At 42.4% G+C, this 21,904-nt stretch overlaps 1 protein-coding gene across 1 annotated transcript in view; it reads right to left on the reverse strand.

Moving 5' to 3' along the window:
* Positions 1-929: 929 nt before the first annotated feature.
* Positions 930-21,904, reverse strand: part of LOC310744078 (sodium- and chloride-dependent GABA transporter 1-like) — a gene marked incomplete at its 3' end in the record, with an annotated part of 42,807 nt that continues 21,832 nt past the window's right edge. The window contains exons 3-14 of the mRNA XM_083574820.1: positions 18,433-18,564; positions 17,167-17,267; positions 15,540-15,649; positions 14,196-14,328; positions 12,789-12,923; positions 11,685-11,788; positions 9,505-9,629; positions 8,128-8,240; positions 3,495-3,626; positions 2,072-2,174; positions 1,764-1,864; positions 930-1,193 (exon numbers count right to left, since the gene is read on the reverse strand). Of these exons, the coding sequence (XP_083430946.1) occupies positions 930-1,193; positions 1,764-1,864; positions 2,072-2,174; positions 3,495-3,626; positions 8,128-8,240; positions 9,505-9,629; positions 11,685-11,788; positions 12,789-12,923; positions 14,196-14,328; positions 15,540-15,649; positions 17,167-17,267; positions 18,433-18,564 (1,553 nt within the window). The remainder of the gene's footprint in view (positions 1,194-1,763; positions 1,865-2,071; positions 2,175-3,494; positions 3,627-8,127; positions 8,241-9,504; positions 9,630-11,684; positions 11,789-12,788; positions 12,924-14,195; positions 14,329-15,539; positions 15,650-17,166; positions 17,268-18,432; positions 18,565-21,904) is intronic.

Below are 21,904 nucleotides of genomic sequence, written 5' to 3' on the forward strand. Positions count from 1 at the left end.
TGTTCTAACAACAAATCTTAAGATCAATTCTCACTCTCACTGTGAACTCACACAATAACCTTATTATTTCGTACCAACCACGCTATCTGCAATACGTGTACAATAATATTGATCTACCTTAAAGGGTTGTAAATATTTCAGAGACATTATTATCACTGTAATATCACAATCAATGGGGAGCTCTTTGAAAGCTGAGAAAGAACAGTAGAAACCTAAAGTCAATTTGTTCCAGTATGAATCTGCTGCACAACTGAACTCGTTGAAGTTGAGTTCAGTTGCTGTTGTCTGCAAAAGTCAAGTGTCTAGCTACCTGTGAGAGGGCCTTTTCTGGGGTTGTACTCCAACTATGGAACTCCCTCCCCAAAGAGATCTGCCTGACACTTTCATTATGATCCTTTAGGCTGGGAATGAGGACCTATGGCCCTCCAGATGACATTGGACTTTCATGAGCCCCAGGCAGCATGGGCAGAAGTCAGGGACGATGGAAGTCAGATTCCAAAAACATCTTGATGGCCACAGGTCCCCCATTCTTGCTCTGCATGCCAGGCAAAGTCTGCCCTGTTCAGGCAGAGCTTCTGGAAGTTCATGGCTGCTGCTTTCATAGTTATTTATTACACTACGCTTCCAGATTTGATGTCCTTGTTTCCCTGGTTTGCTCTGTGGTTTGGGCTTAGTGTTTCTGCTGGATTTCTTAATTGCTGCTTTTAAGAATAAATAAATGCTTTTATCCTGCTTTTTGCATTTGTTTTGCAATGGTTGTTTTGTTTTTTTGAAAATGTGTTTATGCTATTTTGCTCAACCTCCTTGAAAGGCATGTGTTTGACAGAAAGGGAGCACATAAAGCCCATAAATAGACAGATAGCATTTCCATACTGTCCAACAACAAATACATCATGCGGAGCTTCCGGTGGCGTGTCTCTGCACCTGAGTCACTGCTGTGGTGAAATGGCTGTTTGTTTGTTTGTTTTGCTCCAATGAAGTCTCCACTCAACACCAAGGAAAGTGGCGATACAATTTGCCCTTACCTGTTGGATCGTTCCCTTTGTAGTGAAGAAGAAGTACAGCATATATCCTGGGATCAAGATCATAGATGACAAAGCCATGGTCCAGCCAATCCCTTGGCCCCAAGCAGGATAAACATATTTCCCTAGACTCAGGGGAGTCATTTCAAACACACTGAAGAAGAAAACGCCCTGAACAAAGAGAAGAAGAAAATGTTGCAGCTCAGCAACAGCACAGAAAGCAACAGATTTGTTTGAGGATGTTGACCTTTCTTCTAGACCGGACCATGCCAACCTGCTGTCCTCCTGATGTTTTGAACTACAACTGTCATCAGAGGTAGTCCAAATGTCTAAAGGGCACCAACGTAGCAAAAACTGGTCTAGACTCTCCATACATGACTTCTCCACTGCCCTCAGCCCAGGGAGCTACTCTTAACATGCCCCAGGGGTGGCTGTGTAATAGCACCCATCCAATCTCCTTTCAGTGTAACTTGTGCAGTTCATTAAACAAGTTCACAGAGAAAATTAGTAGTCACATTTCAGATGTAGACAAAGGAACAACTAGCTCTATCTAAAGGCTAAGGCCCCCTTCCCACACCCCATAGTTCCTAGCCAGTTCAATCACTGCTGCAGCTGTTGTTGTTTTAAAAGGAAACACAAACGAAGGACTAATGACACTGGCACTTACCATCTTGTCTAATTTGGCCCTTTAAAAAGAGACCACAGACCTGGAAATGAGATTCTTAGGTTTGACCATCTTACCAAGCAGACAAGTGGAGTGAAGAAGGCCCAGCAGATCTTCCACCATGCACAGGGCTTATAACCAATCATCTCTTCAATGTTACTGTAAAATCTATTCACACCTGAAATCAGAAATATCTGTTAAGCGGATGGAAGGAGAGGTGTACTTTGGATTCAGATGAATCCCTAAGGTGATTGTTGCCACTTTTGGCAGTACAGAAATTGCGTGAGCAGACAGACAGTCAGGCAAACAAGCTGGCCCAGCACAAAGTGCCATGGAAACCCAATTCTGACCCCTGGAGTTTGCAAAGAGGGGCCAACTTACTTACCATAACACCAAGATATGGAGATGGTCTCGAAGAAGACAAGGAAGAGCAGGCACATGCCACTGGCTGAGTAATAATCAAACAGCTTGAAAACATAGATGCCACCCTGTGGGGACACAATATGAGCCCTTAATGCACTTAGAGAGCAAGCAAAGCAAATGAAATTATAAGAATTTCATTTGAAGGGAGGTTTTTGCCTGGAGCTTTGCAATACTGTCTCATGTGCAGGTTTGACAGTTAAGAACAACATTGCAGGACAGAAGTTGTGCATGTTTTTCTTTATTTCTTTAAAAATGGAAATACTAGGCTTGTATTGCAAAATAGGAGAGCAATTAGGGCTTGGACGTCACCATGTGAGAAGGATGCCCCCAACATTGACTCCCTTGCCATGATCTTGATGAAAACCCATCCCCAAGCTTCTAATTTATTATTATTATTATTACTACTACTACTACTACTACTACTACTACTACTAAAATTTGCATACTGCCCTACACCCGCAGAAGCATGCTATGGGGAAGAAAGGGTGGAATCCCTCACTCCTTCTATGGCATGGTCTTGATCCTTGATGTGGGCTCTCCCTAGACGTGCCATTTTGTCTGGAAAAAATGAAACCCATGCAATGCAACCACACATTTCTGGTATCTTCCAGTTTTATTCCAGTCATCATGGATTTCCACAAAGACCTCTGGGATGGTAGTTTGACCAGGGTAGTGAGATTATAGGGCTGCCCACTAGCCCGAAGAAAAGGCCCATGTCTACTCTTTTACAGACATCGGCTATGGACTTCTCTTTTCCAGCTTTTTCTACATGATTACAGTATTTACTGGGATGGAGAGCTAGATACCCACTCTTTTTGCAGGGTCTTTGGCTCAACCCCTCAACCCTCCTTTCCAATTGTAGCTTTATATGTTGCTGTAACTGCAGTTGTCCCAATCAATCCCTTATGACCTTCGCCTTTCTCTTCCTCTCTCTGTTTTCTCCATTGCACTGCACTGGGAGGCCTCCCAGGAGTAACTTTGAAGCAAGCGGGAGACCAACCTGGCCCTACCATTTACCAAAGAAAGAATACCACCAGGGAGCTTCATCTCCCTCTCCCTGCCTGAAAGAGCACTGTGCTCTGACTGCCTGGTGCTGTGGGACCCTGTGTAGAAGCAATGATAAAAGCACACTCTGTCCCCATCCAAGAGTCAAAGAACAGGAGCCACCAGATGCTATTCAAGCAAAAGCTTCAGAACAGAAGGATCACTCTTGACTTGAAATGGATAACAGTTGCCTACTTAGAGCTCCCTACTTTGTTTGGGCCTTGAATAACAGATCTGTCATCAAAAAGAGACTTAGAATATTGGATGCACACCTGAATAAGCACTGAAACTAAGAGATCATCAGCATCTAATAGTAAAAGGGTATGCACCGTTTTTAATACCTGGGTGATGTTGGAGAATCCAATGAGGTAAGAGATGAAACACACCACTGCAATAAAGATTTTCTTCCTTGCTCTCAGCACATGTGGAAACTCATCCATCAGGGCTGTGATGAAGCCTTCCACCGTGCAAAACTGCAGGAAGAAATTAATAGGAATACATCAGCAACCTCCTTGTTGAACCTGTATCTCCTTAGCTTTCCACATCGGCCTTTGAATCCACACAGTAGCTTGGTTCAGACATAACATCAAACCGTGGTTTGATGCTATTAGAAAAAGCGTTCAAAGGGCCACAAATTTTTTATGCTCCCCTTCATTTCTCCTTCCATTACATTTTCATGGCAATTCCCTTCCTTGCTTCCTGGTTTAAGGCAAACCATTGTTACACACCCAGGGCAGAGAGGGAGGGGGTTATTGTTTGGTGGGGTATTTTTATTCGTGCTTTTATTGCCTATTTTGTGTTTATAGCTTGTATTTTTATGTTGTGAACCACCGTGAGATCTACAAATGAAGGGTGGTATACAAATTTAATTTAAAAAATAGCAAACTATAATTTGAATGAGGAGAATTTAGGAAACCTGCATTTTATTTTTATTTACTTATATGGAGATTTCTACCCTACACTTTTAGCATCTTTGCACCACTCAGGGCAAGCCTATAAGAATTTTAAAATCACATTGTCTTAAAATATATATATAAATATATTATAAATACAATAATTTTTTTAAATACACAACATTAAAAATACAGTGGTGACATCCAATGTTAGTCGTGCACAGAGCAGACCCATTGAACTCAATAGGCTCCAGTAACTTCATTGATTTCAGTGGGTCTGCTCTAACTTGGGGTTCATCCACACTGTCACATGATTTCTAGTCACAGGCCCAAGAAGCTTTAGTTTTGTCCCACCGCTTTCTCTGGGAAAATCTACTTTTACTGCCGAATTGCAAACAAAATGTCTGTGAGATAAATTAGCCTCGTATAGCCAACATGCTTAGGTCTAATTGAAGCATGAAGGGGTTAAGACCACAGAATAAACTGTCCTGCCAGGCTTAGCTAGGTCACTTCCCCTCACCATGGGAGGGTCACCAAATACTTTGTTCTCTCCGGTTCCACCATTACCAATAAGGAAATCTAAGATGGATGCTCCAAGCTTAGACTGTATGGCTTAAAGAAAGTTGTTTTTGTGTTTCTATACAAATAATTTAGAAATTTTTACCATTTTGGAACCTAAGTTATACTGCCTGTCTTTTCTTGCTGCTGTATGGGAAAGCACATGAATCTGACATTTGAACAGTTTGTAAGTAAACCATTTTTAACCTACAAAATGTAGGTTACCACCTATATTTAACCACCTATATTTCCATGCTTACTTTGTTGCATGTTTTGTAATTTTAAATCTCTGCTGGGGCTCTGTCACCAGAGAGTACTTGTCCCAAAACTGAACCTAGACATCCAGGAAATTCTCCTTTTATTTTACCTACACTTCCCCTTTTATCAAACACACTGAAATATACTCAGAGTCGCAAAGTGATTTCATGCTCTTTATTCAGCTCATAGTGGTGAGGAGGAATGAATGAAAGTCCCCTCAAGGTATCTGCTTTATATACATTATTTACACAATGGGCTGCACATGATTGGCTAATTCCAGAATTCTACTGTAAGCCAATCAGGTTGTGGATTCACTTCTATCTGGAGCATGATTGGGTGGTTCCTGCCAACCAATCATACTGCTGCATTGTTCTAGGACCAATCAGACTGCTGCATTCTGAATCCTATTGTTCTAGGACCAATCAGACTGCTGCCTTTTGGATCCTATTGTTCTAGGACCAATCAGACTGCTGCAGTTTGGATCCTATTCAACTCAGTACATAACACACACCAACATCTATCTGCAGAAAACGTTCCTTCTGATTCAGCAGTACATAGCAGATTTTCCCAGGGAATGCAATGGAACAAAACTAAAATCTCTCAGATTTTCAGTCATGGAACAAACAGAAGTCTGAATGAGCCCTTAGTTGGATAGCAACCAATAAAGGCAAAGAACACAGGTAAAATATGACAGAATAAAAATGTATTTTCTAATTGGTAAAAGACAGCCAGAGGAGAGACCATCCATACTTCACAGGGCACTGTATTGGGGCAGACACTGAGAAGGCCCTGTTGCTTGTTGCCACCAACTGTGCCTTCAACTTACATAAGACACAGAGAAGGGGCTCTCCATTTAAACTAAGGATTTTCCCATATGGTGTGTCTGTGTTTTACCAACAACAGATGTACAATCCACAGAGAAGATGGCATTAATTTCATTTCGCTTCCATGCTTGTTATATGAACAAATAATTTTTGCAACAATGCTTCATTTGCCCCCACCCGTTGTTTGATTGGCAAGCTGCTTGTCGGAGGAAACCCCCCCCCCTAAATTCTTAACCCGAAAGGCTTCAGGGGTAGGCCTTTGTCATGACATATGTAATACTAATGGGCCTGGTTGAGAGGGGGCAACTCCAGACAGCTCTCAGATGTCACTCTTCAAAAGGACTCTTGAACGCCGCAACCCTGTGGGCCACTTCTGTGTGCAAACTGATTAAGAAGCAACACGAAAAGTCATTAATTTTAGAAGTGTTTGAGAGCTTAGCGAGAGCTGTCACTTTAAAAGAATCCACGAGGCACCTTGGGGAAACAAGCAGCACTCGATAAAATCATGTAAAATTAAATGCTTTAAGAAAAATTGTATTTAGTGGAATAAAAAATATATATAATGAATTAAAGTAGCTGTTCAGTATAATGAATTAAAGTAGCTGTTCAGTTAGCATTTGCGTCATTTTTAAAAGGTCTCTAAATTATGAACTGGGTCAAATTCAGCTACAACTGCAGCTCCTAGGAGTATTAAATTATAAATAGCCAACACAATATATGGAAAAGAAATGGAGTTTGTGGGAAAGCAAGGACACACACACACACACACACACACACACGACTCCTCTTAAAAGGCTGGGATACAATATAAAATTGAAAGCCAATCCATTTGTCATGGATTCCATAATAGCTGCTACTATACACGCCGCAAAAGCCTACCCCATTTAATCATTCAAACTGTGCCTATAAAATTAGAATGTGGAGGAGAAGAGTTGCAAGTTAGCTAAAACAGGTAATTTTCTATATACAAGGATTCCCCCACTCCTCACAGCAGAACATTTGACAAAAGGAGTTTATCCCCCTGCCTCATCTGCAGTGTGAATTGTACAGCCCAGGAGAAGTTGCATCACATGGTTCTGCTGCATGTGTAGATAGGTTCTGAGATGCAGCTACATTTTTATATTTTATATTTCTAGTTGGTGTCTAGGGTTGATTGATTCACAGTTTATACAGGGCGAATAATCTCACCACAAAGCTATGTGAAGCAGTAGCTTGAGGTGGTAGATTCCAAAGGAAGCACCAATTTCATGCCTCCAGCCCGCATCTCTAGAGAACTCAATCTTAGCCTGTCATTGAAAAAAAATGAGTTCCTGTCCAGAGCAAGAATGGAGAGTTATCATGCACTTACATTTCAGGTACATAAGCAACTATGAAGGCCTCACTGATTTTGCATTGCTTATTTATTTTATTTGTCATCAAAGCACTGGAGCTCGAATTTCAGGCAAGCAAATTTAGGAGAAAGATCCTAAATATAAGGGTTCAGCAATGGGATGAGATGGCATGGGAATTAGCAGCAGAAGTACAGAGGTGGGCTGTTGCCGATCAAAGATTCATGATAAGGGAGGCAGGTCCTTGGGATCGGAAGCTTGTGGATTCTGACCGGAAGACCCTGTGGGCCAAAGGAGCTTGACCCATGCAAAGGGGAAGATTCCCCCCCCCCATATTTTATTCTTCCATTTTCTCATTTTACATAAATTTAAACAGAAAAACAATCTTTACATTGTGTTGTCTTCAACTTCCTTCCCCTCCTTTCTGTGATTACTTAGTCTATATCTTTTTTTACTATTGCATATCCCATTTATAAAAAATTATTAACTTCCCTTTTAATTACAGTGGTACCTCGGGTTACAGATACTTCGGGTTACAGATGCTTCAGGTTACAGACTCCACTAACCCAGAAATAGTGCTTCAGGTTAAGAACTTTGCTTCAGGATGAGAACAGAAATCGTGCAGCGGTGGCAGGGCAGCAGCAGGAGGCCCCATTAGCTAAAGTGGTGCCTCAGGTTAAGAACAGTTTCAGGTTAAGAAAGGACCTCCAGAATAAATTAAGTTCTTAACCTGAGGTACCACTGTATCTCTTGCTACACCAGTTTATGTCAACCCTGCTAAGAAGGGGATGATTATAGAGAAGGGAGGGGAATTAGTACAGTCTGTTGCTACAGAACTTCCACCTATAAAAACAGTGGTGATGGCCACCAACTTAGATGGCATAAGACAAGTCCATGGAATATAAGGCTACTCCAGGATCAGAGGCACCATGCCTCTGTTCACATAGTTGCAGGAGGGTGCTATTGCACTCATGACCTGCTTGTGGGCTTCTCAGAGGCACCCAGATGGCCTCTGCGAGAAAAGGATGCTGAACCAGAGAGGCCTTTAATCCAGCAGGGCTCTTCTTACTGCACAGCCATACATGATGTTATTTTTTAACGGGTTATCCTTACCTGGCTGTCAAGGCCAAGCATCATTAGCATTGAAAAGAAGAGGATCGACCAGAGAGGAGACATGGGCAGCTGCGTGACGACCTGCGGGTAGGCAAGGAAAGCCAATCCTGGACCTGTAACCACCAAGGACACAATGAATGGTTATAGTTTTATTTTGTGGTATGATTTAGACACAAGTCACAGCAGGGTGAGCGTGTTATTGCATCTCTTAAGCGGTCACTGAGTTATGGTCAGTTGTACTTTCCACAAGCATTTTCCCTTCTGCCAAAAGGTTCAGTGGTGTGAGATGGAATTGTCGCTTGGAGCAGGGATACTGGCAACAACATCTGGAAGTAACAGATCAGATACTTGGGCTTAACCTTAATTTGGGCTCTCTTTAAGATTTGGACTGATGGGATTCAATCTTCGATAAACATTTCATGTTGTAAACCAGGGGTCAGCAACCTTTTTCAGCCATGGGCCGGTCCACCGTCCCTCAGATCTTGTGGTGGGCCAGACTATATTTTGAGGGGGGAAATGAACGAATTCCTATGCCCCACAAATAACCCAGAGATGCATTTTAAATAAAAGGACACAATCTACTCATGTAAAAACCACGCTGATTCCCGGACCGTCCGTGGGCCGGATTGAGAAGGCGATTGGGCCGTATCCAGTCCATGGGCCTTAGGTTGCCTACCCCTGTTGTAAACTCTTTGATCGCTGCCAATATTATATTAACCAGGTGTCAAGAAAGCTGACAATACCAATTGTGAATCAATGGCTAAGTAGGGTTCTTGTCAAAGTAGATATGCTATCTGACAGTATATGAAGAAAAGATGGCCCTTATTGCATCCGTCTCAGTGCCAGGCAAATGGAGGAACCCTTTTTGTAATAACATCTTTGTAATTTGCTATGGGATCATCTGGTGTAAGTACAAATAATAAATAAATACAAATGCAGCTGCATTTCATCGAAGAAGTTCGTTTTTGCAAGCAAATGATGATAAAAAAACTCTTGCAGGGATGTGAATCTTGGAGCTCCACCAAGATTGTGCCTGATTAACAGGTATAAATATTATACAACGAAGTACCTCTGAACATGCGTATTATGGTGCAAGATGGTCCATGATGGCAAATGGAGCACTGCTTCACCAACCTCAGTCTGCCCTTAACGGACTACCCATCTCAGTTCCTTCCATCCCATCAGTCCCAATGGGAACCAACAGCCACCACTGATGCCTCATGTGCCTTTCCTTCAGCAAAGAACAACTGCAGCCATTACCCCACAAAATAGTCCATTTTTTATAGAAATGCCTGATGTTTAGTTTGTTTTCACAGTGCTGCCAAACTTATGCTCCTTGACTATACCGGCTCACATTCCCTATTGAAGAGATTGTACCTGAGGATGCCAATTCAGCTATTGACTTCTTGGTGATGTGGGCCATGAAGCCGACGATGGAGAAAATAACAAATCCTGCAAATATGCTTGTTGAAGAATTTATGCCACAAACAATTATGGAGTCTCTGGAGGGGGAGAAGAGAGAGGGAGAAAATATATGTATGTATTTTCTGCATTGCTTTTCAGCCTTAGGGTGACTTCTGGATTAAAACACAAAAATGCAATAAAAATAATGAGATGAAACCAAGCACAATATAAGTCAAATCATTAAAACAGCAGCCTGAGGGCATGAGGGCATGAGGGAAATGGGCCAGTTTACACTGCCACTTCAGCTGGTTAAAACAGATTAAAGGCATGATGGAATAGAAAAGTCTGAGGTGCTCCTAAAACATAAAAGAGAGGGAGCCAACCACTTTCAGGAGGAAGTTCTACAATCTAGGTACCTCTAGTAAGAATATCCACTCTCATGTCTTCACCAAATGGTGGAACTGTAGATAATGTTAGCATGCAGGCAGCCATGCACAGGAGGTGGTGGACTGTTAGATCCCAAACTATGTAGGTCAAAAGCAGAAACTTGAATTTGGCCCAGTAGCAAATCAGAATGCAGTGCAGGTTGAGAGAGGACTGGTGAAGAAGGACCTACAAAGCCCAATAAACAGTCTGAGGCCAACCAGTCAGAGAGCCCAGCTCAAACTCCTCTGTTCCATCACAACCTCTGAAGTAGACGAGGAACTAGCAGTATTACGTTTCCTGCCTATGTAGCACAATAAGGCAGCAAAGGTGCAGACAGAGAGGTGATCTCAGCCATGGAACATCAACTTTGGAGTGTCCTTCAATACATCAAGGCATTTTTTCTAATGAAAAAAATATGTTGCCTTTTACTGGTCTGGGACCGAGAGGATGGTTTTCATTGTTCTAGGGCATTCTGATTCCAGAAATTCTATCTATCTATCTATTTTAGTTCCAGTAATTTTTATCCCACTTTTCTGAGTTTACAAGCCAAGTGACTCTCAGATATAAAAATCTAAAACTATCATGAATCAATAAAGTCATAAACTGAACAATTATTACAGCAATACACTTATATATTTTAAAACTTGCTGGAATAATAATAATAACAAGAATAAGAATAACTAATAATAATAATAATAATAATAATAATAATAATAATAATAAAATAATAATAATAATAATAATAATAATAATAATAATAATAATAATAATAATAGCAGCCACTACTGCAAAGACCCTGTCATGGAACTCACCACTTGAATACCCTGAAAGTTATCTGTCCCAGTACTTTGGAACATGATGAAATATAGAACAAAGGGATGAATGAATAAATGAGTTCAAAAGCAGATATTATAACAAAAGAGCATTGCACAAAGAAGACAGAGTGAGATGGCAGAACAAATGAGAGCAAAGAGGAAGGCCCAGTCTGGTGTTTATGCAGCAGCTAGATTGCCACCACAAATTGTTTCTTCATGGATGGACCGCCTGAAATTCAGCTTGAGGTTTCTAAGCAAGGCCTGGGTTTCTCGTTAATGGGTTAAGAAGAGAAAACTGGGTTGAAGAGGTTTTCCGTGTGAGTGTTTGAGGCCTCTTCAGCCTCTCCTGGGAAACATATTACCTATGAATAAGCAGAGGGCAGTCTAAACCCATATCTGAAGGAACATCTGATGCTCAGTGGCCCTGAGAAAGGTTCCCCATAATGGAAAGATTGTGTCAGGGAAAAACTTAAGTGTTTGGGAGTGACTGGCACAGAGAAGACAGGACCAGATAGAAATTGTTATACAACTTTTGCTAATGAACCAAGAACAGTGATAGTGATGGCTTTTAAAACACTTACTGATATGGGAATGTTCTCATATAGCAGTCTGCTGCCCATGTTGGGCAGATTGTGTGCCACTGAACGATCATCAGTCAGGAAATACAGTCAGGGGAAATAAACCTTGGTTCAAATCTCACCTCAACCATGAGATGGCTAGGGTGGCCTTGACTAAACTACTTTATTTTACCCTCACCCTGCCTCATCTGCAATATGGGATTAAAAACAACAGCTGGGATTGCAATGAATGAATTCACGTGAAGTGCTTTCCACACCTGCAAATGTGATATTAAACGCTTTTGAAAAAGCATCATTGGAATTATTATTGAACATAAATGTATACATGACAAACCTGTAAACGTTGTTGTGAAATGTGTTATAGCTTCCCAAGGCAATCAGAGACCCCAACCCCAGACCGTAGGAAAAAAAGATCTGTGTGGCTGCATCCATCCAGACCTACAAAAGGAAGAAGATGGTTTAAAATCCTATAAGGGGAACATCGTCTAGAAAGGGATTAGATGTACCATTGTCTAGAACCTTGCAGAGTCCCTGCCTGTCAGTGTGTAGATAGTACCATGGTAGGGAACATCTAATGAAGCTGTACGTTGGGAAACAGACAAAACAAATTACTCATTCACAAAGCATGGAGTTAAACTATGCAACTGGCTCCCACGGGATGGCCACCAACGTGGAGCACTGGGACAATTTCATGGAGGAGAAGCTTATCAACAGCTACTAGCCTGGATGGCTATATTCCGCCTCCACAGTTGAAGGCAAAATGCTTCTAAATACCAGTTTCTGGAAACTGCAGAAAGCGACAGTGCTCTTGTATTTTGTTCCTGCTTGTGGGTTTCCCATAGGCATCTGGTTGGGCACTGTGAAAACAGGATGCTGAATCCAGCAAGCTCATCTCATGTTCTTAGGCAGAGCAATGGTTTAACACTTGGATGGGAGATTCCCATAGTGTTGTGTACCTGATACTTTTAATAGGAGATGCCAGCAGAGATTGGCCCTCATACCTTCTTCATGAAAAGCACATGTTCTACCACTGCACTGTGTTCCTTCCCACATAAGAAGAGCTCTGTGGGACTGGCCCAAAGATCTACATTTTGTTTCCGACAGGAGCTAAACGGAAGCCTCTGGTGAGCTCTCAAGCAGGGTACGAAGGCAACCACTGTCCCTTGTTAATGGATTGTCTGTTTTGTGATGTTGGGGCGGAGCAGCTGGCCTGCGGCAACATCTTCAGCATTCTCCACATGACAGATATCAAGCAAGAAGTGGTCCTGTGTCGTGATGCACCAGGGCATTTATAAGACATTCTTTAGGAAGCATTGATCTAAATGATTCAATTCCTATTTCCATTTTAGATTCTAGGAACTTGCCGGGAGAACAGGCTGTTTATTGTCTGCAGCGGTAATTAGTTCCCTTGTCGCACGGATCAGATGAAAATACAAACCTCAGACTTGGAGAGTTTGCTGAAATCAGGCGTGATGTAAAAGAGGATTCCCTCCTTGGCTCCTGGCAAGGTGACTCCACGAAAGAACAGGATAAAGAGCATGAAGTAAGGGTACGTGGCGGAGAAGTAGACAACCTACAGGCAAGAAGAACAGAGATAAAGGTTTTGGAAGCTGTTGTTAAATGTTAAAATTGAATCTAGTTTACCCGCACCACACTCCAAAAAAGTATCTCAAAATAAGGATGGGGGAAGAAATATGCAGACGTCAGATTCTAAAGCAGATTCAGTTGTTAGTCATCATAGGATGCAAACTGCCTGCTAACATACAGTGGCAGTTGAATATTTGACAGTATTCAATATGCAGTGTTCAGCATGTGATAATTTCTAACAGCTGACCTGCAGTAACAATAAGTATTTGACAACAGCTGATATATAGCAATATTTGAATTTTCAATATTTGAGAGTCGGTAGAAGAAGATTGGAAGAAATTTAAAGATTATCTACAGAAACACTGTAAAATTAAGGAATGTTAGAAGGATGCTGGAATGAAGTTATGTGGTTTTAGCAATAATGTTATAAAGTGGTATGTAAAAATGGATTGTTAACAGGTAAAAATGTAAAGTTACAATATATCAAGATAAAATATCAAGATAAAAGCAAAAATGGTAAGGACTTGCTGAAACAACTATTGAACTAGAATACAAAAAAGGGAGGTGTGAGGAGGTCAGGGAAACAAGCAAATGAAAGATAAGACATGGAAAGACTGATTTGTTATTTAATTGTTTTTATTTTTCTTTATTTTGTATTTTTTGTTTTTTTTTCTTCTTTTCATTTTTGTAACTTCTTTGAAACTTTAATAAATATTATTTTTTTAAAAATGAATTTTCAATATTTGAATTTAGCATGTCTCATGCTAAGAACTCAGAACTAGAATCCAACAACCCCTGGACAGGCACACACGCCCCATTTCTGCCTTAGCAATTTTAAAAGGTTAAATTTAGTCTTGAAACTACTCAGCTTGTTCAGTTTAGGGGAGTTGGGAAATGTTCCAACAAGAAACCCCTGCTCACGTTTGCTATTGTATTGTGTATTTAACTTAATTCTATCCAGTTTTAAGGTAAATGCAATAACGACAAATAAAAAATGCAAACTGCTTAGAGATTTTTTATTATATTAGGCATATATATATATGAAAAGTAACCATTGTTAAAGCTGAGGCGGTGACTGGGGAGGGTTAAGGTCAAAACTGGATTGCGCTAACACCTATTTAAGGAAGAAACCTTCATTATAGGCACTCAGGCAAAATAAATAAAAATTAAAAACCCTGGAGGATATTTCAGTTTCAAGATAAAGAAATGAATGCAGCAATCAAAGGTAGTATTGGACAGCACAAGGAGCATGAAGTACCTTTCCGGTCCACTCAACACCTTTCCATATGGAGAAATAGACCAGAACCCAGGCCAACGCCAGAGTGCCAGCCAAAGGCCAGCGGATATTACCCGGTTCCCCCAAGCCTCCGGAGATTTGGTGCATATTTCTCCTGCAAGAAAACGGGGAGAAAATAAGAACACCTGAGATCCAGAGAGACTGAATGACTAGATTCTCCAGAGGCTGAGAGTCATTTTCAAAGGTGACTGATGTCCATTGGGGTTGGTGGGTAAGGCAGCTAATGGTAAATGAAGCCAGCTGTGGGTAGAGTCAGGGGCAACAGCAGGCTGAGCTAACCCAAGACAAACTGGCATGCTTTCTTTTTAAGGGGAGAGGGAAAACAATTCAGTGGGTCTAGTTTCACATGTACCCGACTCTGTCAGATGGGATGCCAAGAGGTATGAAGGGGAGAAAACGAACACTTGGACACTGTCTGGACAAAAGTGACAGCAGCCTTTAGGATTCATTTAGGGATCCAATGAAAGACTTTTTTCCCCCTGGTCCAGAAGAGAGCAAGGGGAGCACAGAAAGACAGGCTCTCAATCCCAGACAATGTTGGATGCTGCTGCTTAACTTAGTTCCATTTCAATCCAGTTTCAAGTCTGGTTTGGAGAAGCCAGTCTAGGGATCCCCTGGAAGGGGTGCTGGTTCTCTTTTGCCCTTCACTTAGCCAGTCAAGTAAAAGAAAAATCAAAGATGGAACTCCATGCTATACAGGCAGTGCAATGGAGCAGATGCCCAAGATGACTCTGCCCTGAGCTTGTCCATTGTGGAGGTATGTTGGCAATAAGCTTGCTGGTCCCCATCAACCCAAATTGAGGGAGGGGTAACTGTGAGATCCGTCCCACCTCCACTTGCTGGCCAGGAATGAGGAACAAGACCCTGCCTTGCTCCTGGTGGGGGTTCCATCCTGCTCAGGCAGAGGTTAGCTCAGGACAACACCAAACCTTCTCCAAAGCAGAGGTTGGGGAGGGGAAGGAGAACACCAACCAAATATTAAGAAGAACAACAAAAATGTCTATATTCAGCGTTTCGATGCTCTCCTTTTTCGCAACACAAATACTGTGTTTGGATATGAGTGATGTAAGGACAGGTGCTGTAACCTTCCTACACTTTGACTTCACCCCTGAAGGCGGACTCTCCCATTGTCTCCCAAGGCAGACAGATGCCAACAACAACAACAACATAAGGGTACTTCTACAGAAGGTAAATGAGAAAGTCCCACCACCTTTTTCATCCCTCCCTCCTTCCTTCTCACCCCAGCCCCTGCACTGATGAGATGACCCCAATGATGGCAAAACCTGACTTAGGCTGGGGACGTACTCCCAGAACTCCGTCACAGCGCTGGTCAGGTTGGTGGTGTCATTGAGGGAGTAGTTGGAAAAGCATTGGTCTGTGTTCCAGGCATTTCCACAGCTCTGCCATGGCAGGTCCTGAGTGGGGAAAGGTCAGCAGAGAGGGTGAAGGTCAGCTTCATCTGTTGAATTTCTGCCTGTGGTGCTGCTGTCAGGTGCACAGGAGGCTTGAGGCTGTCAAAGGGTGGGCAACCCAATTTCCTGCCGCTTGTGCCAACAGAATGGTTCAGGAGAAGGCGGCAGGTGGGCAAACAGAGGTGCAAGAGATTCTCCCGTAATATAAGCTATTGTTCCATTGTAAAACTGTCACTACCCATTCTGGGCTCCGGAGAGGGCAAAGTCTTGATCTAAAGTTCTGTTTTGGAAATCCTCCAAAGCCCCGACAATGTAATCTGAACAAACGACTAGGCGGCATTTAAGTGACAAGAGCAGAAGTTGCAGGTGTCTGGTTTGCTCTGGGGACTATCGACATATGGCTCCGAAGTGGCTCAACAATACAAATATTTTGGCAAGATGTTTCACCGGTGTTTGTGGAACACAGTCAAACAAAAGCCCTAAAGTGGACAGAAGCCCAAGATACACACACAGCCTCTTAGCAGCTGTGTGTCTAAATAAAGTGGAATCCCAGGGCGCAATAAGCACAGATGCTTTGTATGTCTATTGATTGCATGGAGAGTCATCTTTCAAAGGAGCCTTTTACGTTGATCAGAATGGCTTCACTGCCATGAAATGCATTGTGGAGAAAGAACCCAACAAACCCTGGTCATCACCCCCCTGAAATACTTCAGAAATAAGGTGCTAGAAGTCAATATGGTTACTGTTTTGCTCTTTCCTGTTTTCTATATGTGCCATATATTTAACTCAATGTACACTACAACTAAGTCTTTTGTTCTTAACAGGTCTGTGACTGCATTACAGTGGTACCTCTGGTTACATACTTAATCCGTTCCGGAGGTCCGTTCTCAACCTGAAACTGTTCTTAACCTGAAGCACCACTTTAGCTAATGGGGCCTCCAGCTGCCACCGCACCGCCGGAGCACGATTTCTGTTCTCATCCTGAAGCAAAGTTCTTAACCCGAGGTACTATTTCTGAGTTAGCGGAGTCTGTAACCTGAAGTGTATGTAACCTGAAGCGTATTTAACTCGAGGTACCACTGTATAACATTTGCTCTAGCAATTCCTTGTTCCAAACCAGAGAATGATAGCATGGCGAGTGAGGAGTGGTGGTGGTCATACTCCCAGTATTCCCATCCACTTCACTCCTACCTTCTTGCACTGAGCCAATAAGCCTCTCCATGACCAAGAACCCCACATTACCAGGGTTCCAGATCAAGCCTCTCTGTCTGCCCCATTCCACACCACACCCATTTTCTCCAGGCAATGCCCTTCACTGCCCCAGCTTCCCACACACCCCTTGAATGTTTTTGCCCATCTGGAATGCATCCTTCAACTCTGATAATGTCCCTTATAATGCCTGGGAGGAGGACAGAGAGCGATGCATGACTGTGGAATAACTAGTGTACTGTGCAAAGGTGGAATTTGCATACATTGCTCCATCCATATGCTTCACCAAATTGAGGATGGCAGAAACTCACCACAGTGAAAGAGTTGAAGAGATAATACAGTGCCCAGGAAATAATGACAATGTAATAGATATTCAGCCAGAACGAGAGAACCACTGCAGCCAGCCCCACTCCTAAGAGACAAGAAATATAGTATATTGAGAAGCAGTCGTGTCAAAGCTGACATGGGTAAGGTGTAGGAGTGGGCAAATCTGTCGATTCTGATTTATTTCAGTTTCTATTTTTCCTAGGCTCAAGTTCAGTTCTACATTTCTACATCAAGTTGTGATTTTTTTTAAAAAAAAAAGTTTTCATGAAAATTTGTCAGCGAATCCCCCCTAACACATCCATTTTTTGACAAAGCAGTTTCTCCTAATATAATGCGTTTTGACATTATTTTCACTAATCTATGCATTTTCACACACACTTTACCCCAGTATTTGGATTTTTGTATACATTATTCGGCTAGAGAACTGCATTGCAAAATTCAGAGCAGTGCAAATTCCAAAGGATGGCTGCATTTTGATTCACATATTGTGCTGGAAAGTGTAAATTATGTAGGTTTGCCTTTAAATGTGAACTGAGTTAAATTTCTCTTCTCTTCCCCTTGTAGGGTGGTAGGGAAGAGAGCAATGGATGGCAGTGACCTGGAAGACTTGACACTGAGTTGTTGAACAGTGTCAGTTCAGGATTTTTTGTCAAAGCATAGGTGGCAGCAAATGATTAAAGGTACAAACAAAAGCCAGAGCCAACAAGAAGCAAGCCAAATAATTTGGTCCCCATCTTCCTCCGTGTTGAGTTCTATGAGAACAACATCAAGTCTAGGGAAGAGGAAGCTGACAGCCAACATTGCCAGCCCCTGGACTGGTCATCTTTGGACTGGTCATGGGTAAGAAGGCAGGCAGGCAGGCAGGGGCTGGCTGAGTTGCAGACTGAGGTTGGTGGATCAGTGCCCTATTTGTCCTAATGCACAAGTCTCTACTGACCAAATTCCATTCTTTCTGCCAGAGCTAATATATGCAGTAACTTTCAGGGTCTTATAGTCTCCAGCCTCATAGAGATGCAACAAGCTGTTTGCAGTGCCCCTCACCCAATGCTCACATCCACTGCAACTCTATGGGGAAGGGCTGTGTCTCAGTGTATGGCAACTGCTTTGCATGCAGAAGGTTCTTGGTTCAATCGCCATCATTTTCAGGTGGGTAGTCTCACCTTAGCTAGATGGGCCGATTGCATGACAAAGCAGTTTCCAATGTTCCTGTGGCCTATTTATTTTGCATCAATGCCATGAGCTCATCATACCTTTAAACATGGGCGCAAGTTTCCATACTCCAAGTCCACCGACGGAGGTGTATTGCCCAAGAGCTGTCTCCAGCAGGAAAAGCGGGATCCCAGCAAACACCAATGTCAGAAAATAGGGAATCAGGAAGGCACCTTGGAGGAAAAAGTGGAAAACATCTCACTGCATCTGCTTTATTATGGCTAGTAAACCATGTGTGCATCAAGACCTGCAAAAAAAGCTTGTTAGAAATATATATATTTCCCATTGTTAATAAGTGCTTCATTCCCTTTGGGGTAATCTGTCGGTGGTGGTCACAGCCAGAGCTAAAAATGAGTAGGGCCAGAGGTTTCCCCATCATTAGTTTATAATCTCAGGGTGGACTATTAGCAGTAGAAGCTGGTGCCCATAAGGGCTAGGAGGGTGGAAGGCAGGGAGGACAACAGTAGGTGGAGCCAGAGCCCATGAAAGGCTAAGCCAACTAATTTTGTCCCCACCATCCTCCCTTCTGAGTTCTACAAGGGCAACATGGAAATTAGAGGAGGAAACTAGCACACAGTACAACCCTCTGGACTAGTTGTAAGTAAGAAGGCAGGCAGGTTGGGGGCGGGTGGGACAGTGCCCGGTTTGCCCTGCCCCCAATGAACTAACCTCCACTGACTGTTAAAGGTAAAGGGACCCCTGACCATTAGGTCCAGTCGTGGCCGACTCTGGGGTTGTGGCGCTCATCTCGCTTTATTTGCCGAGGGAGCTGGCATACAGCTTCCGGGTCCTGTGGCCAGCATGACTAAGCCACTTCTGGCGAGCCAGAGCAGCGCACGGAAACGCCGTTTACCTTCCCACCAGCGTGGTGCCTATTTATCTACTTGCACTTTGACATGCTTTCGAACTACTAGGTTGGCAGGAGCAGGGACCGAGCAATGGGAGCTCACCCCATCATGGGGATTCAAACCGCCGACCTTCTGATCAGCAAGCCCTAGGCTCTGTGGTTTAACCCACAGCGCCACCCACGTCTCTTTTCCACTGACTGTTAGTTGTTCTTATATATATTGGCAGGATCATTGGCCAGTATGATAACATCTTATTTTGCTTAATTGCTTACAAGTTCTCTAACAATTTGCTTCCTCGCTAGAGCCTTTTACACCGCAGCTGAAACTTGCCTTTCCTTCATCTATCAGCTGGAAGCAGAATGAAAGGTGTAGCTCTGTTCTGGCACCAGCCACCAAACATGGACAAACTCTTGCTGTGATTTTGATCCAGAATGAAGTCTCATTAAACAAAGATACCTTCCAATAGTAATTAAAAGTTTTCTGCTTCCTGTTGAGTGTGGCAGTGGGATTATTTGCAAATAATCCATTAATTGCCCCTTCAATAGCTTTTCTGAATTTCACCTCCTGTTCCCTGGAAGGTGGTTTGGTTGCTTAATTCCTCTCTTCTTTCATTTCTTTTAGTGAAATAGCTCTATTTTGCTATATTAAAAAGGGGGAAAGGAGGAGAAATAAATTGACATTTAGGGACGGCAAAAGGTGAAAAATCCATAAGTATTATTCACATTTTCTGATTTCTTCCTTCTATATCCGCCTCTCTCTGTTCATTTCAACTATATGGTGCTCTCTTAACTTAATATTTCAGGCATTTAAACAGTATAAAATCATTTTATCTTTGGTTTAAGAAAATATTTGTTGTCCAGTGATGACCAAAGGATTATTGTAATGTATATATTACCTTCCCTAAATCTATAAGTATACACGAGAGATCATCATCATCATCATTAAAATTGACTCCCTCCCCTGACTTTGATATTAATAAGAATGCTATAAAATCTTCACTATCTGTTAGTTGACAGAGTCAGTTCATAGCTGTAAAGTGTTTAACAGGGCTGTAAATGTAATAAAATCCTCCTGCAAGACAAATACTCTGTTATTAACTGCAGTCCCTGAGTGCTTCCTCCAAAATTCACTCCTGCTACTTCCCACCCCTTTCAATTTTTCTTATTAGCTTTACTGCAGTGGGTGGGACAAAGACATCCCAGGAAGCTTATGGAAACTTCTCTGGTTTTTGCTTCTTCTCCTTCGAAGAAGGAAAGTGGATAAATGTCTAACATTCAGGTAGGTGGCCATGTTGGTCTGACGCAGTAGAAATATATATTAAAAAAATAAAAAAATTGTCCACTTCTTTGCATGCACATGAAAGCTCATACCAATAACAAACTTAGTTGGTCTTTAAGGTGCTACTGAACAATTTTTTTATTTTTTAAATAAATGTCTAACAGGTATTATTAATTTAGGTCACTTCCAAATGACCTCTTTACGGAGTATTCAACCTGTTTTATTTGCGGTCAGGTTAGATGATGTTGCACCAAGCAAGTGTTCTCTTTCACTTTCCAGGGCATTTCTCCAGGGGGGAGATTTCCGAGGGAAGCACGTTCCTTGCACAAAAGCTCCAACTCAGCTCCCATTATGCCACTTGAATTTGCCAGTATATGATTGGTTGCCCTCCTGAAAATGTGACAGTCTTGAATTGCCCTTCGTTTATAATTTACATCTTGATGGAAGGCTTTGTATGCCTGGAAATTCCTTCTGATTTGATTCTTTTTTTATTATCTTACCCTGTTTGGCTAGAAATGGAGGGCTCTGTGTGCCTAGCATAACAAAGATTCCCGTATGAAACTGGCCTTTGGAAGCGCTGAGGTAAGAAATTAGATCTGCAGCCGTTAATGCAAATGGTAACACAAATAATGATTCCTAATTAATACAGCGATGACTGCCAGTCTGGTTCTACTTATTGAGAAGAATATAAAAAAGGCAGATGGGGGGGTTTGCTACATTGTCTTTCCATTTCCATAGCACTACAGACTCTCAGGAACTTCACAATGTTTGCAAAAATGTGGCCATGTCCACCTTTTGAAATCTCAATCTTGTCTGTTAACTGGAAGTTCAGCTGGCCTGTTTTTGCACAACAGCCTTTATTCCCACTTAAAGATCCGTCTTTCAGCCTTGTAGCTGCATTTTCTACCCAGATTGCTATGGTAAAAAGAAATCTAGAGGGGGGAAATATAGTAAAACAGTAGATAAGAGTGCTGGAGCTGGACCAGAAAGAACTGGATTCAAATTGCTGCCCCTCTCTCTGGAAGGCACTGTGATGGGATGTTGAGCTGCTTGTGCGTAAAGTTCCTAGTCCCTCAGTGTTTGGCTAAGTCCACAAACCACTGTCTGTAACGGAGCGCCATAAGCATGGCTCCGTCAGTCGCTGGCAGAATCCGACAGTGGGCGTTTACGGAATTTCTTCCAGCATAACAGCTCCTTAACGGAAACACGTCTTCTGGACTCTCTACGTGACAATTTCCGGCGAGGAGTGGGTGTCCCTATAGGAGGTCCTGAAACCTCCTCTCTGTTCTCGCTGGAATTGTCTCTGAGCCATTCTTCTGACTCGCTTTCCCTTGGAGCTCTTTCTCGCCCCCTGCTGGTTCCCTCCTCCGCTGATAAGTCTCTCTCA

Source organism: Podarcis filfolensis (assembly GCF_964270895.1).
Source record: "Podarcis filfolensis genome assembly, chromosome: 10".
NCBI lineage: Eukaryota > Metazoa > Chordata > Lepidosauria > Squamata > Lacertidae > Podarcis > Podarcis filfolensis.